The sequence below is a fragment of the Columba livia genome, chromosome 9 (genome assembly GCF_036013475.1).
Source record: "Columba livia isolate bColLiv1 breed racing homer chromosome 9, bColLiv1.pat.W.v2, whole genome shotgun sequence".
Lineage (NCBI taxonomy): Eukaryota > Metazoa > Chordata > Aves > Columbiformes > Columbidae > Columba > Columba livia.
Genome location: NC_088610.1, coordinates 13,639,751 through 13,657,405, shown reverse-complemented (window position 1 = coordinate 13,657,405; position 17,655 = coordinate 13,639,751). Strand labels below are relative to the sequence as shown.

Below are 17,655 nucleotides of genomic sequence, written 5' to 3'. Positions count from 1 at the left end.
TCAAGACAATGCTCTAAAACTAATTGTTAGTGCTTAAAACGAAAACGAGGATCACTAAAAACATTTAAAGGGAATATTTTGTTCTCAACTAAAGAGGACACCATCTTGTATGTGTTTCATTTAAACAGCATTTTGAACAGAGCATGGTACAAACTACCTTTTGTTTAAGGCTATAACAAAGAATTAAAAAATTCAGCATCTAGGAGGCACACAGTGAGAACACACTACTTTTAAGCCATTATATGAACAAGTCAACTTCCACTCCTGCTTCTCACAAGCTGTTTAAGCGCCACCGTTCCACTCTAACATGTTGCTGTAGTAATCCTGAGCTCCCGTTACACTCAGTACAATGCCCGACACACCTGTCACCATGAGCTGCTAGATGTACCTCTGGCAATGGCCAACAATTAAAAAGAAGCCTTGAAATAAGCTTATTAGGACTAAAAACCACAAGGAATCGGGCACTTGCACCGAAAGTGATAGGGCAAGACTCTGGCAACACAAGAGAACAACAACCTGGCCCTACAATCAGAGGCGGTTTCTTTCCACACAGTGATACAGGAGTAAAGACTGATCTGGATTAGAAAAATAATTTATTAGTCCAATTTTTTATTAACTTCTAACAGTACCCTTCAAAGGAAGTTCCAAATATCACTTGCTACCATCTAGTAATTTCCCCATTAGGAGTTAAGGGTTGGACTCAATGATCTCTGAGGTCTTTTCCAACCCAGGCGATTCTGTGAAGTAGAATTATCAGTCCACAATTAAATAAGAAAATTTGGTATACTGGAGAAGGAGCACCCTGTTAATTTACACAAAAAAAATACAGATTTTGAAGATGTGTAGCAAGAGTTACCTATCCTATCTGTATAAGCTTTTCCTTTGTATATTGAATTAAGGACTATAGAACATACAGCACAACCAATTTGTATCACTGAACAGAAAATATAAAGGTCACTTGATTTTACTTAACTGCAAACTGGGGGTGGGGAGAGCAATGCAAAATCAGTCCACTCAAGCATTTTTCATTATTAAACAATATACTTCTGTAAGAAACACTTATTTAAAATATAATGTAGCATGATGAAACTACTAAAAGTAACAAACTGTTCCATCCACTTCTTGAAAATAGAAAAAGTAAACATTTAGTAACCCAGCACAGAAAGTCAACGTACCGTAATCTCCCATCCTGAGCAGCTGCACCTCCAGCTATAATTTTTGTAATGAAAATACTTGAATCATCCCCAATATGTGGGTTGTCTGTACCACCTGCAATGCTAAAGCCAAGTCCTGAATTTCCCTAAAGGCAGAGGGGGGAAAAAAAATTACACACTTATTTTGCAAAGACATTCTAGAATATCTATTCCATAGAATCATAGATAATCATTTGATTCAATATAGAAGCAAATCTATATAATTTTCACTGATAAAAAACTTAAGACACTTTACATATGATTATATGTAGCATACTGCTTAAACTATAATTTATTTTCATAGAACATAAGTCATTGTGTAAGAGATACAGTTCCAACCACACAGCTTTCTCCAAATGAACTTGATAAACTAGATTAAAACTTCCCTCTCTAGTCAGATAGATCTGGAGATTATTCATATGAATATTTGCTCCTTATCAAATTATTAGTGACAAATTATATTTCCCAGAGAAGCCCCTAAGTAACTTGTGTCAGGTCTGTAATACGTCCTCACAAATGCGGAGACCGTGATGTTTTCTCTTCAAGGTTGCCTGCCCTTCCTATCAACTGCATGACCTCTTCACCCTCTCAGTAACCAGCACAACTGCACACGTATCAAACACAACCACTCCTGGATTGCTTTTTATTAACGTGAAGTTCAAGGAAAAAAAGAGAACTGAGATATATCTCTACATCGTAAACCTAAAAGAGCCATGCATATGTCAAATTGTTGCTTGTAATCTCAACTGGAAGCCTGAGTCTCAATGTAAAACTTAATGGTATAAATAAAAGCCTAGCATAAATTAAATATAGGAAATGAAATCACAATTTGTGGTTTTACTCTCTAGAAGTCTAGATAATAACACTAAATGCAGTATGTCTCAGGGAGATCCTTCCCCCAATCCTTCCCCCATTTTACTCTTAATGGTCAGGATATTAATAAAAACTTCTATTCCTGTTCCAGAAACTGTGTGTATTTTTTTTCTTTAGGCTGTATAATCTACTTTAAATTAAAAACAAACAAACAAAAACAACAACAAACAACCACACACCAAAAAGCACAGTAAGTATTGGTTTGGATTGCCATTTAGCAATACTAAGAGGTTAATTTTTCATATTAAAGTAACATAAATACCATCTAACATGAGTACAGAAAGACATTTATCATGTTACCCTTTCAAGAGTAATTTCTTCATACTCATAATCCGCATCCGTGCCATTGACCTATAAAGAAAGAAAAGTGAGACTTCCAGGGGATTTGACACTTGACGTGACACAGGTTACTCGGCTGGGGCTCACTCCTATCAAATCTCAGCTGACTCCCACTGACCACTGAGCTCAGAAGGGTCATCTCTGTACATGAATCACACTCTTGTTGCAGGAGTTTAAAAGTAAAGATTTCAGAGAGCAAACTGTCCTACACAGACACTGGAGCAGAGACCCTCTGCTTCTGATTGCCAGAAGGAAAAAAACGCTTGAGATCCTCAGATGTTTCTCAGGACATATGGCAAGTTGAAACTGAGAAAAGAAGGGGTCACAGTATAAAGAAATCATATAGAGGAACAGATCAGTATTTTCAAACTGTTGTTCCTCACAGAGCAGAGAAAAATCCAAGACTGAGGCTTTATATAATTTCTCACTAGAAATGGTTAAGACCCTTCCAAAGCAATATTTAACAATTGTTTATATTATTAATTATCATGTTAGATATATGCTAAACATCAGCAATTTAAAACAAGACCAAAAGGAGAAGAAGGGTTTAAAAGAATATTTTATAAATCTAGATGAAAAACCCAAACACTATAGTAAGCCTTGTTGTCCTCAAGTTAGAAAGGACACCCACGTTCTTTGCTGTCTACAGAACCAGGACAGAATCAAAGAAGAGAAGTAACAAATATCAAATTAAGCAAAAACAATTAAATATCAAATTTGTAACCACATTTAATATAAAAGTAACATTAAGGTTTTTTCAGTTACTAAGGTATCTTGGAACTCAAATTCTTTCCTTCAGAGATACCTATGTCGGCATTTACGACATGCGGCTATAGGCAATTCCTTATTTCAAGCCTTTTAGGATGAAATACTTAAGAAACAACACATATAGTACTATTTTATGATGCATCCTGTCATTCTTCAGATATTCTATATCTGGTAGCCTTCCGTACTCTTAACATACTATTCAAGATTTTACAAAGATACAAAATACATGTATAGAATAAAACATTTGAAAATCTGTAGTTTTCTAGTAGAGAATTTTAAAAGGGACTTCAATTAACCCCAAACAAAATTAAGACCACATCTACATTGTTCCTCACATGTTTGTTTAATGTATTTAAAAGCTTCAAAAGCTGGAGAGGCCACAACTTACACAGGTTGTCTAATATCAAGCTCATTTACCTACAGTTTTTCCTGAATCTCTAATTATATCTCCCCATAACACAACAGAAGTCGTGTTCATTCCAGACATATGAGATTATTATCATCTTCTTTGCACAGTATCTCAAAACCGATATGTCCTTAGTTTCTTCAGTGGAAAAGATACCGTAGTTTTAACACATGATATTCCTCCACCATAAAGGGAAGAGGTCTTGACCTTCTGAATACACAAAACTGTATCTATTACTACACCCACACAAAAGAAGCCCCTGTGATCAAGAAGTTTTTGTGTTAGCTTAGTCCCTGAGCCATTATCTACAACAATGACAACATGTGCTAACTGAACCAGTCAGCTACTATTACAGCTCCTGGGAAATGGCTCACGATGATTGATCAGTATGTGGCCTTTATTTCTTTTTTAATAAGTAACACAGACAATCATTACCATTATGCTGAACAAAGCTAATCCTAATATATTTAAGCAGTCTCTTTTTTAATTTCCATGTACGAAACTCTATAATCCAATTTTAAAATATCATCTAGATAAAGAGCAGCAAACAAGAACCTGCATCATTTTTATCTTTTGCTTTAGCTCAGTTCTATGGTCTCTCTTTCTTTTTTTTTAATTTATCTCTGAATTCATTTTCTCTAACAAACCAAACACTGGCCGAGACAGGAGCAAGGACACGTTGAATGATATAGATCACTGCCATACTCTACTTTTTGCAACTTTTGATCCACTAACCCAAGCTTTATTTGCAAGGACTTCCCCTGGATGAAGGGAGCTGTATACAAATGCTGTAAATATGCCACAATCTCCTTTGAATGTGAATATTCAGCAGAATTTAGTTAGAGCCTTTTGGCTGTACTGAAGTTAACTTTGTCACTAACTTGAGTTTTGTGTGTATTTCCTTGGGCTTTTACAAAGAACAAAAAAATACACTTCTTGGTGGGTTTTTTCCAACCCAGTTTTGAGCTCTAAGAGGGAGAACTTCCTCAGCAGCTTTACGATTCAGATAACAAGAGCTGTGTTCTTGACCATTTGTTCCCTGATGACTATCTAGAATCATATTTTGCCTTTTAAAATATTTTTTTCAATAGAAAAAGATCTAATAGTCAAGGTTTTTGTAGATTCATGATGCAGTTACCTCACAAGTATGATTTTACATTACTTATCACTTAACAATTCCCTTAGCTACTTAGGAGCCAAGAAGGATATCCCTTTACTCAACCTCCTACACTTACAGAGCAGGTTTGATTATACATAGTTACGGTCTTGTTTGTTTTACATTCGCTGCAAGTTGGTAATTTAGACAGCTTATCATTTTGAGTGCCAGTTTGCTCTGATCTTATTTGCTCTTTATGTTTCTACTGTCCACTGTCCTCCACGTGCCTGTATCAGATGGGGCCTTCTGAAGCATTAACACACATTTATTGTTCATTTTCTTCTTGGTTTAGTTCTCAAGAGCAGGGAGACACCTCACCTTCTGTATGTTTTTCTGAATTGTATCTACATCACACCAATGAAAGGGCCACACATTGCAGGCTACTGCTGGGATCCTTCAGCCAGAGGCATCATTATTACACTCAGAACACACTTCTGAGCCAATTATGTCACTGCACTAAGCTTTTGTCTTTTGCTTAAACTGTTAATTCACTCTTTCATCTGCAGTGAGCTATTACAGATCCTTGTAGCAACATCAAGATACGAATGCTTTTGACAAGCACAAGATTTACTCTTTACTTGCTAATATCAGTACCTAGAATAAACACATCATCAAGCAACTAGCACGGGCTTTAACACTGTTCAGGAAAACAACAAACAAATGTAACTAACCATAGGAGGAAGATGCAGGAGGCAAATTCACACTTAAAACCTATGTCAAACTAACATACATTCCAAAGCCTCTCAAGTCTCAATCTGTCAGTGGTATTCCTATCACAAAACACACGCTGCCAAACACAAATTTAAGCCTCCACAGAACTACACTTATTACCTTAATGTTTCAAACAGAACAAACACATTTTTATGTACATTTGGAGTGCTAAAATCTGAAGTATAGCTACTGCACTAAGAAGTGTTTTTATGAGAAATGCAATGGAAATGGCACATTAAATATTAAAGCATCTGCCTGCACAGTTGAAGAAACAGATCGTTCTCTGAGGTTCCAGAGGTTCAGTGTCAAACAACAGTGTTTTGCACTGTCACACACTAGTACTCACATAGAACCCTCCACCAGGAGTCTACCATTTCTTTTTATTTTTCATGAAACAGTGTTAAGGACTTCAAATAACCATCAGCACAGATGAGGAAATTATGCACTACCAGGTGAAACAGACTTTATTAATTAGTAACAACAGACCTATCAACTATATACAGAAAACATTATCTACAGTTATAATAGAAAGCAAGTGTAGGCTTACGTATGTCGGAGTCTCCAAAGAATCTGTATTCACCAGCACTGGAGGGGGATTTGCCTTTAACAAAAGAATAAAAAAAATTATACAGCATAAGAGAAAATAATACTAATGATAATTATACAACATTTAATTTGCTGTGTTTCTCAGAGTTCTGTTAAAAAGTAGTCTCAGTTTGAGAATCTCAAAAATTCACCTTTTGGAACGCTTGTTTCTACTCTGAACAAAGTGCTTTCATCACACACAAAAAAATCACATCCTTCCAGAACCCTGAGCTTATGTGTCATCTACAAGTTCAGTGATTTATTACCTTTTCAAAGGAAACACCAAATCACACCAACATTTGACATGATGCCAGTTACCCTTGAAATTTGTGACACAACATTCAGAAGTTGCTCTACCAGCCAATATCTTAAAACCATGTTTTGGTGGACTTGATTCCTTCTTTGTTCCTACCAAAATGACTTTATTTCTTTCCCTCTCTTTGAACTGCAAACTGGAAACTTACCGAAACGCAAACTTAGGGAAGAAAGGATTTACAAAACTGCCTTGTAAAGCAATCCACAGCAGGCATTCACCTACCGCATAACAGCATGTACTTTCATCAGAAAGTTATAATGGGTTCTCGAGCCATAAGCAGTTGGAGATTATTGCCACAGAAAAACAAACTAGTACAGCATTCCTGCTAGCCAGGAACTGGGAGAATAAGCAAACGCTTTTATTCTCTGATGTTACTGAGAATATTTTCGCAAGAAGTGTGTGTTTGAATGAAAGAAAATACATACAGGCTGGTGGCACTTCTCTGAAATACCTCCAAATAAATTTCCTGTTTTTCCACCAATTATCTGTCTTTAAAATAGGTAGCATGTAGCCTGTTCTAAGATCAGAAAAAAAAAAAAAAAGTGTGAAGATATATTCCAGATCCCAAATACCGTTGCATGTAACAAGTTCAAAGGGATCCACAAACTCAGTGGCACAAAATGAATTTAATCTTTCTGCTTCAGTGTACAAAAACAATCATTTTTTTCTCCCATCTTTTATGTGTGTATGTGTGTGTGTAAATAAATTCAGGGACAGTTTAACAGGCTGCAATAGAAGCTTGTATTAAACATGTTGAAAGATAAGGCCTACAAAAACATGACAACTACACTAACCTATTCATATTCTGTATTTTAGTTTCATTACCATGACAACATCGTACTTCTGAAGAATTCATGATTTGTAAAAGCCCCGAAAAGCTGGGAAGTAAGTGGTGACTCAAAAGTTCCTTACAGAAGACTGAGATGAATAACCTAGCAGCACTACACAGGAGCCATCAACGTGCTACCAGGTTGCTGTATCAGAAATTAGGCCTGTATCACTAAAGTCGGGTGGCACGTTAACAGAGTAGTCTGTAAAAAGAGGACACACAAAGGATGACACTTTGGACTTTGTCAGGGTGCCAACACCTTTGTCATCCAGCCGCTCTCCCAGTGGGGGCACAGAAATCATGTACCACTGACCGGTATCATGATGAAAAGCTGTCAAAACAATGCTGCCTCTCACAAACAGCTTCTGCCGTTAAGTTGTACTCCAATTTCTGCTTTTCATTCAAGCACAAGTTCTATTAAAGTAAGGTTAAATTAAAAGTAAGATCCTGTACTAAAAATATGAATCAATTAAAATACGTATAGCCATGCCTGTAAGAGCTTTACAATCAAGATGATTTTCAGAAAAATAAACCAAAATGTTGCACTGTACTAAAAAAACCTAACTGAATATGAGACATCAGGAGTCTAATCTCCACTGGATCTAAAAAGAGATCAGTATTGATACATTTATTTTATATTTGTGCACCACCTATGACAAGATTTCCTATTTATAAACAGAAGACAAAACCAGGGTTAATTTTGAAAATTCAGCCACTTTCTTTACATTTCACTCAATTTTGAAATACATTTTTATTTAATATCAGAATTCTGTGATATCCTAGCATAGTAAAAGAAAAAGCAGTGTCAGAGAAAGCTGATTTCCCATTGATGTTTTTCTTGAGGCTGACTGTATGCTTTCATTTCATGTCTTGAAAAAGGAAAAAAAAACAGAAGAGGAAGACTAGCTAAAAACTAATTGTTATTGGTGGGTGAGGCTTCTATGTGGACAGCAGGTTTGAGACATGAACTAGCCAACCAGTGCAAATCACCTTCCATAAGTGATTGTTCCTAACACTCCTCCTGCCCATATCTGAATTCTACATCAAGCAGCAGTAATTTACCAGCATTTCCAAGCAGGAAGGAGAAAAGCTTTGTTCCAGAACTTTCAAAGGCAAAGGTATGCCTGGACACCGCAAAGACACAGGGCAAGATCTAACTCAAAACATCAAATGTTTTTGGAAGGAAGACCTGCTATTTTAGTTTGTTATGCCAGAGTGCTCCAAATTACCTAACACTTCCAAGCTTCTGTGGCAGGGCCTGTTCAAATATTTAAAAGCCATTTAACAAGTTTGTTTAGAAGCAGGCTAAGGGCTTGCCTAAAGTGCAATGTAGCAGGCAAAACAGAAAGATGTATGTATCGCACAAAAATGCATCTGAAAAATCCCAAGTTGATTTTAACTTCCTAAGTGTTCAGCATCATGTCTGATGCACAATTCCATAGCTGACTCCAGCTATGGGCTGTAGGCACGAAGACAGAGGCACAGACCACTCAGTTCTTGCTCTTCTGCTCATGAGCCAGCATCATCAGCGGACATGAACATTGTCACAGCAAAGAAAATATGAATACACATAGCAGTAATTATTTTAATTTAAGTTACGTTTAGCCTACTGGCAGTCCTCTGAAAGTGCGTGCTATGGGAGCCTTGGCTGCCTTTATCCACCAAGGCTGACAGCACAAGGCCACTGGTCACACTGCTCTGTCTGCCTCAAATCCTGATGTGGGCAGAATCACTCTACAATGAGGAAATAGTTCTGAAATTTATCAAAACTCTGGTCTGTCTTGGGAAAAGAACAGGTGGCAGATTTGTGTAAACAGACATCCACTAGAATTTGCACTCTAAAACTGTAAAAAAACTTTTGATAATTATTGGATTCAGTAAAATTTAACGGTGTAGCAGAGATAGGAAAAGATTAGCACCTGTTTCAAGTCTAGCCCCGTAGCTTGAAAGAAGACCTTAAGAAAAAAAAAATACTGACATGTATGCTACAAAAAGCATTCCAGTAATATTCTGGATAGCTCAATATCCTTTTAAAGTTCAAAAATATCCGTCACCAAATAATTTCTGAAAAGATGGGTCACTTTTTGAAGGTGTGTATATATCTCATTTGTATATAAGATGAGACAACAATTTTCTGTAAATAAATAAATCAAGCAACAACATTTTAGTAACAGTGAAATGGCTTTAAAATTATTACGTAAGAGTACAAAATATCCTGTTGCTTCTTTCCTTTTTTTTTTTCTTAAGCTATTTCACAACTTACTGATATGCTTTCATATGAAAATACAGATATTTTAAATGGACTAACAGCTGCTATAAAACAAACAAAACGGAGGAAACAAGAGTATTGTTATTTCACAGTTCATCTCAAGCCTCTGTGTGAGAGTACCACAGCATGAATTCAAACAAAGCAACGAAATAAATTGAACAAATGAAAGTTGAACAAAATTAAAGAAAACGGAATAAAAACCTGTGGTATGGTGGATGGGATGACAGTGGTCTCAGCAGGGACTGGTGGGACAGGGATCACGGGGACAATGGGAGAAGAGGAAGGAACAGCTTCTGTGGGCTAAAAATCACCAACAAAATGTCAAAAATAATGAAAACGAGAAAAAATAAATTTAAAAACAAACAAGACGCAAATTTAACAACTTAAATTCTGAAGCAGCATATGGATTTGGAGACTATAACCACAACTGCAGGCAACCATGCACCTTTAAGCACAGCGCACATGGCAGCAACGCATCCCCAGCAACATGCTCAGGTCAGAGAACCCCGCGCAGTCAGACACGTTCACCGGGTTACACCGAGTTACTCACCTTGCAGCACAGAGTAGTAAGACTTGGGGGTCCAACAGAGAACCCGGCCATGTCAGTGGACAGACAGGGGGGCTTTCTGTGGGACAGCTTCACAACAGAAGCCCCTCAGTATCATACCACAGTGTGCAAAAGCAAGAAACAGTGGCTAAAGCTGACAGCACTGAACAAAGGTAATACTTCTTTTTAATAAAGGGGGGGAAAAAAAAAAAATCAGAAGTATGATAAGGTTTCTAAACTGGGCAAAAATCAAAGACAATCTTTTAGTCAAATGGGCATAAGATCCTACAATAGACTCAGTCTACCTCCCAGATCTTCATACAGGTTTACCATGCACCTTCAGACTAGAAGAATTTTGGTATTAAGAATTTTGATTAACATATTAACTGGGAAAGCTACTGATACTTAAGCTGCACGGGAACAAGATTACAAATAGCATTTTTAGCAAAACATTGACTCAAATCACTTTGAGATGTTAACATACTGGCTGTCAACAAGCTGTCAGCAACATAAAACTACTGGCAACTCTAATCAAAATTATAAGCTGAACAGCAGATCAAACCTCATGCAACTTAGTTGTTCCAAGACATTCTTGTGATCTTTAAATATTATGAAGCATAATGACAAAAGAAAGTATTAAATCATGAAGATCAATAAAAAAAATGCACAACATAAGTATTAAACACACTCTAAAAGTTTGAGATATTTTAAAACAAAGCAATATAACCCAATGGCATACACCAAATTAAAGAGCAAAAGCAAATATTAAAACTGAAACAGCCCAAAAGTGGCAACCCTTATTAGATGTATATATGGCATTTCTACAGGGTTTTTTTTCAGCTCAATCTACCCAAAATGAACAGCTGGTGAAAAATATTGCTGTTATTGAAAGACATAAGAACAAGATACATTTTGTCTTTTGAAAGATTATTACTAATATCATTTAAGCATCCTTACATCTATGGAAAATAGAGCAATCTTTCAAATGTTAAAAATGGGGGATGGGGGAGAATCTAAATTGTTCTAGAAAATTTATAATATGCATTTTGCAAAGGGTGCAGGAAACGCTCAGTGCAACAAACCTCCAGCTACTGGAAGAACAACGCAACTTTCAGAGGCCACATCAAATTACATAGTTCAAGCAATCACGCAGTGTTACATATGCCAAACATAAGCTATCCCTTCGAGTTTGCCTTGTTCTAAAGTAAGCAGCTTACCATGTGTGCACACAGTAAGAAAAACCTGTTAACTAAAATTTCAGATATACACATACTACATATCAAAATATAACATAACATTAAGGCTGACAAGCTAACTGTCAACAGGTGAGAAAAAATTCCAGCTTTACAGTTACAACTCCTGCAATAAGAGACGGTTAAAAACAAACTGAAGTTATTCTTAGATACTGACTGCACTCCGCTACCTCTGCTTAGCAAAATAACCGACACAGTCATAGCTGATTTTCCTTATGGGCCAGACCATGTGCAGCCCCCTCTGCACCACCAGGCAGCTTTATTTTCCTGCTTCCTTCCTTTTCTCAACTCTTAACTCCCTTGTTTCTCTGGGATTCTCATTCCCAAATTATTCAAGAATCCTCTCAAATTTTCAAATTTTTATCCTTATTATTTTTAAAGTGCCATTGTTCAAAGTCCTTTCATTCTTTCAGGTTCCAGTCTCATAAGCTGTTAGTACTGTAACTGAGTTTTCCCTTTGTGCTGGTGGTTTAGTATCTACTGACTCTTACAAGCTGCTCCCTGCTCCTCCAAGTGTCCTGGGCACATTCCTGTCCTGTCTCCTCCACTACCACGTGGGTGAAAACAAGCTGACGACACCGGCAACCAAAGGATGCACAGATCCAAACCAAGACAAGAGGGTCTCCACCTACACATTTCATGGAATACAGAGAACTGGTGTAGGCATCACGGCCACCACAAGGGAGGACAACACAAAAAATGAAAAGGTTTCTAACTATCAGAACAAGAACATCTGGAACATCGTTACCATAGAAGAATGCTAATTTTATTATGGCAAGTAATCAGTCTGAAAATTATTATATTCTCTGTAACTCTGAGATCAGCTGGATGGGCTCCAGCAGCTCAGGGAATCGTTTTCAGTGCTCTGCTTCCCAAGAATTTTCAAGAAACATTTGTAATTTTTAGGAATTCTCCAAATTACTGGGCTAAAGTATTCTGAAACAAACAAAAAAAGCAGCAGCTTATCATCAAAATAATTTTAACTAAATATGTCTCTGGTTACAGCATTTAATAATTCTGGACAAACTTGAACTACAAGAAAGCAACAGGCCAATTAAAAACCTCGAAAAAATATATATGAACCATGGCACACGAGTGTGATAGACCGTTACACACAGATATGCACAACGTAAACAACAACTCACAGTCTGTCAGCCTAAATCAGTGACCTGACACCTACGATGAAAAGCCATTCTGCTACAACAGTAGAATAGATCTAAATTATTTCTAAAGTGCAGGATGGACTTCTAATATTTAAAAACAAAAATAAAGTGGTATGTTTTAAAAAGCACTAAGATAATACCTTCAAGTGATCAATTAAAATGACTGCCTCCAAATCTAACACTAAGTCAAGATGTTGTGAGAAGGAAGAACACAACCACCTTCTCATGTTCAACCAACACACACTGTGAGGAAACACCAACCAACCTGAAATTATCAGAGTACCATACACATCCCGAAGCAGATCAGCTAAACCAGCAAACTCCATAATGTGCTATTTCTCAACTACTAAGAGACATATTTTGGAGAACAAAAAAAAAAACAAAAAAAAAAAAAAAAAAAAAAAAATCAAGCAAATCAGACTTTCTTCACTTTTAAGAAATTACTATAAAAAACCTGCACTGTGTACAGTGCAACAATCTTAATGGGAAAACACCAAGCAGAATTATTTCTTTGCCAGCCCTATTTCAATTATTACGACTTTGACTTCTAGCAACAAAATACAAAAGAAAATTAAATAACGTTAATCTCTAGAAACAGCAGGGATAAAACTACAGAAAGAAAAAGTGTGATATACTTTCTACAGTTTTGCACCAAAAATGCACATCTGTAAGTAGCTGGTGCAATACATACCTTTTCTAAAGAACAATTAGAACATGAGCCATCAGACACCCAACCACTAGCAGCTTTTACTTTTGCTGTGCTTTTTGTAGGACTCTTTTTTACGCTGTCACGTAGGTTTATAAATTTTCCTCTGTGTTTGGAAGACGCCGGCAACGTGGATGAGCTAAAAGCTGGATGAGTGCTCAGTGCCCGCTGCTGGTGCCGGAGAGGCTGTGTCGGCTGCATTTGAAGATTTTGACGTATTTCCATTCTCGGGCTACTTGTTAAATCAGTGAGCTTGAGTGTTTGCACTTCACCGTCATCTGTAGCACCACAGTATTTGTAGCGATGATAGTGAGTAGCCATGAGACTAGCAACACAAATAGTCCTTCTTCCAAAAAAATAGAGGCAAAATAAACCAAAATATTCCTTCCTGAGAAAGTTCAAAATACGATTGTTTTCTGGTTTATGGTCATAGTAAGAAACACTAGACGCTGTCTGAGTTAGTACTGCATGTTGTGTGTTCTCTCAATCTATTTAGAGAGCACCATTGAACCACCCCACGACAGTCAATTTGCTGGGCATAAATAATCAATGCAATGCACAAACTATTGAATAGATGGCAAAAGTCATCTGACTTTATTTATTAAAAAGAAGCTATGAAAGGTTATAGTAGAAGCTTATGGAAGAAAGTAACTATCGCTAAACTTTGTTGTATTTTTACCATGTCAAAACTTCTCCGAGGTTTACATCTAGAAAATTTTAATATATACCAGTTTCTGTACTTTTCTGAATACTTTATGTGGGCTTAAAACTAAGGAATTTAAGGAAGCTTAAGATGAAAAGTTTATGACTTGTGAATGGGCAGACACGTTGTACAAAATTTCAACATTTAATTTCCAAAGAATATAAACTTGTTCAGACCATAACAAGAACAAGAATTACTTTGTTTCAATAATTTTATGAATTGCATTTCCATTGCAGCACTGCAAGACCAGTGGTTTAAGGTGCATATTGTTTAAACTAAAAGCTAACAAAAAAAATAAAAAGACATTTAAACAAACTGGAGTTCTTTATTATTTTATGTATTCGGTCTTTAATGCTACAGATGCATATCTCTATACTACGTTTGTGCCCCAATTTTCAAAAATAAAAAACTCCAAAACAACTCCTATCTACCCCCTACTCGCTCCCCTCCTCACCCCCCCAAAAAAAAAAAAAAAATCACATGAGGACCTAGTTTGATTTGATAATGCTGTTGAACATTTAACTTTACCAGCCAATTTTAAATGACTCATTCTAAAAAGAGGTAAAGATCAAGAGCGAATTCCCCAGAGCCCACACGAACATGGGCAGTTCTGTTCCCAGCCTTTGACAGCAAACACCCAACCAGCATTTGCACAGCTCCGGACCAGCCACACACAGCATCTGCCTCCTGCCCCACAGGTCTGTTTGAGGAATACGCTGTAATCTGAATACCTGGGTATAAGAATGAAGGACACCATCCCATAGGACACACAGCTTGATTAGGTCAGCTGTACTGTATTTAAATAAAATGCATAGACTACATCAGCTGATAGCATTACAACATGATTATTCTCCCTCCCAGTGTACACTTCCTGACAGTAAATCTGAATATTTAAATAATTTGTACACGGAAAACAGAAACCTAGAAATACAGACCTATGTACAAACATATCCAGTTATTCCTAGCATGGATATTAAGAGGTAAATAGAAACTGACAGACGCTCCTCTAATCACCAGGAGCTGCCATGTCTCATCTTCTACCCAGAATGGATGTAATCTAGAGCCACATAACATACCATTAATGCAATACTCATAAATGCAGAGACAGAAAGGTTTCTGGCCAGTGACAGGAAGGTGGAAATGCAGTGGTCATACAGTCACAGACTTGCACATGTGTATGGTGGGTTTTTCTTTGCCTTTGAAGTATCTGGGAGCTGGAGGACTGTCCCCCACTAATACATACAGGTAGATACACCTGGCTTGTTCTGTGTTAGACAACCAAAAGTCTTCAGATTTTGTCATTGAAGGGCAAAAGCAGAGCAGAAGATAAACATGTTGTGCATAGCGGTAAACAGTTCAAAATCAGCACACCACAACTAAATCTCCTTTGAAAAATGTCCACAGATGCACCAATACTGAGCAACTCCAAGGCACATTCCCCAGCCTGCAGGGTCGTGCAGATGGAGGCTGTGCCTTCTGTTGAAGCCTCTCTACCAGTGTCGTCTTTGGCAACACTGTGCCAACTGGCTGCTCTGGTAGACTACAAACAACCATTTTTTCCCAGAGATGTTCACAAGATCATTTGAAGTTTAGCAGGCTGCATTCATACTACCCATTTTACTTACATGTCAGTACTCTCTATTTTCTACCCAGCATGACATTGTCTAATTACTGAAATGCAGAAAGGCAGAAACAAGTGGGTTTGGGTGTAAGGCTTTTCTCTTGCATACATAATAAAACCCAAAATATGTGATATTTCAGATTCAAAAAAGGAACATCTTATTCCTGAAGCCATCAACTTTGTTTAAAACACACAGACCAAGTAGCCTCTTGATAAAAAATAAAACCAGCTTTGAAGCATTCTGAGTGAGAAGTGAGGGCAAGGGGAAAAGATGCTGGACACCATATTCTCGGAAACCCAGATGTCTGGTTTCCTATATTACCCTCCAAATAAGAAAGTGGAAGACACAGAGCAAAGGACAAGCCAAAGGAATTCACATGTCTCCAGTGTGCCTTCAGATATGCTGACTTCAGTGGCAAAAGAATGGAGATGATGTAGCAGATAACTGGTAACAGCACAAGGTTTTTTTCTGGAAGTCCTCACACCTTTGGTCCCCGAGATGATATCAATAAGATATCAATAACTAAAAGAAAACAAAAACTTGAAGGCACTTGTAGTTCCAAGAGCAACAGTCCAAGCACTGAAACACAGCCAAGGAACAGGAGGTACAGGAAGAAAACCCAACTCGCCCTGGCACACGGTGCAGCCCTGGCTAACCTCCACTGGAAAAGCTGAGGGCGCATTGAAGTTTAGTGCTATGCAAGTGCTGAAAGCGAACACAGCATCTTGGTCAAAAAAACACAGGAAGAAGACCAGAAAACATAATCAAAACATAGCAAGGGTTACCTAAGATAATCATAGTGTAAACTGACAACAACCTAAAGAAAAAACAGTAGAGAAGGCAAGAAGAATGATATCCAAAGAGATTAACCAGGTATTTCAGAGTCCCAGGGATCATTCTTCCCAACTCCATCCACGCGTGTGAGGTCAGGCAGAGCCCGCCTTGCAGGCGCACTGACAGAAGAAGAAAAGATCCCTGGCAAAGCAGTGGGATAAATGCATAATTCAAAGCAAGAAAAAACAGTTGTGTAACTAAAGCTGCACAGGTCTGGCAGATTGTCTTTGACTGCAGAAAGCCTGAACCTGCAAGTGTTCTCTGCAGACTGTATTAATCACTAGCATGAACTATTCACTCTAATATCAATATAACGAAAGAGGGTTCAGGATCAAATTGTGCATTCACATTATATAAAAAACTCTGAATGGTCTGTTGCTAACGCAAAGTTGAATCACCAATATTTCATTTCTTTAAATTACTACATTGAATGTACAGTGCACCCTTCCTTGCAGCTATCTTAAAGTGCCAGTAATCATTGACAAGTACTATTTCTTCAAGAATCATTTTCTTTCCACATTCTATAACACCCACTCAATAGCTGGATAACAACAATACCTATGGAAAGGGAAAACGGTAGTAAAATTTGACCAGCAATGGCTATCTACAACGAAGGGGTTTTTCAAAGCTTCAATAATGAACCTTCATTACTTCAAAAAGCAATTCTAATAGCTAGGAGAATCCTCCAAAAATAATTTTATACTTCACCCCTTTCATTGCCTTCAGGCAGATACCACAAAATAAGCAGCTTCTCTTAACATGACTGATAAATACAAGCCCATATTCACTACCTCGAGAACAGGTAATGCAAGGAGCAAGTAGGAAAAAAAATATCTTCCAAAGTGAACAAAACTTGAAGAGTGGTAGGAAGAAACAATTTCGATTCAATACCCAGTCACAAAGCTGAACATAAATGGCATAGTTATTTCTAGAGATATATAATTTAAGGTCTGGCAGAGCAGTTTTATATCTTTTCTCTGAAGGCCATCCTAGAACGCCACAGGACATTTCACTAGTGAGCCTGCTATTTTAAGAACTTAGCATCCATCTTCCTCCCAAATCACTCAAGTCAATACTGACTATACATACCTTCAGGGTTTTGTAGGCTGTTTGCTGGGGTCCAGCACTGGTAAGAATAAAACACAACTGCCATCCATCCTCATCCATAACCCATGCCAGCTGTACACTGCGCCGAGCATCTGAGCACACTGCCAGCATTAACTCTGATGCACCATCTCTGGGGGCTGGGCAGGGCCTCAGGACCAAAGTGCCAGGGACCTGGGCTGCTCAGCAAGACACTGAAGACACGCACTATTTCCTGAGAGTATTTCTCCAGGACTTTAAACAAAATGTAGCATCAAGGGCATTTGGGAATAAAACGT

General features: G+C 37.5%; 1 protein-coding gene across 25 annotated transcripts in view; it reads right to left on the bottom strand.

Moving 5' to 3' along the window:
• DLG1 (discs large MAGUK scaffold protein 1) overlaps window positions 1-17,655 on the bottom strand; it is a 150,835-nt gene that overhangs the window by 49,500 nt on the left and 83,680 nt on the right. For 15 of the 25 annotated variants that reach the window (XM_065073917.1, XM_065073900.1, XM_065073899.1 and 12 more), the window contains 4 exons: window positions 9,647-9,745; window positions 5,994-6,047; window positions 2,367-2,417; window positions 1,176-1,300 (listed from right to left, as the gene is read on the bottom strand). In XM_065073917.1, the coding sequence (XP_064929989.1) occupies window positions 1,176-1,300; window positions 2,367-2,417; window positions 5,994-6,047; window positions 9,647-9,745 (329 nt within the window). The remainder of the gene's footprint in view (window positions 1-1,175; window positions 1,301-2,366; window positions 2,418-5,993; window positions 6,048-9,646; window positions 9,746-17,655) is intronic. The other 10 variants (XM_065073905.1, XM_065073910.1, XM_065073912.1 and 7 more) reach the window with 1 other exon arrangement.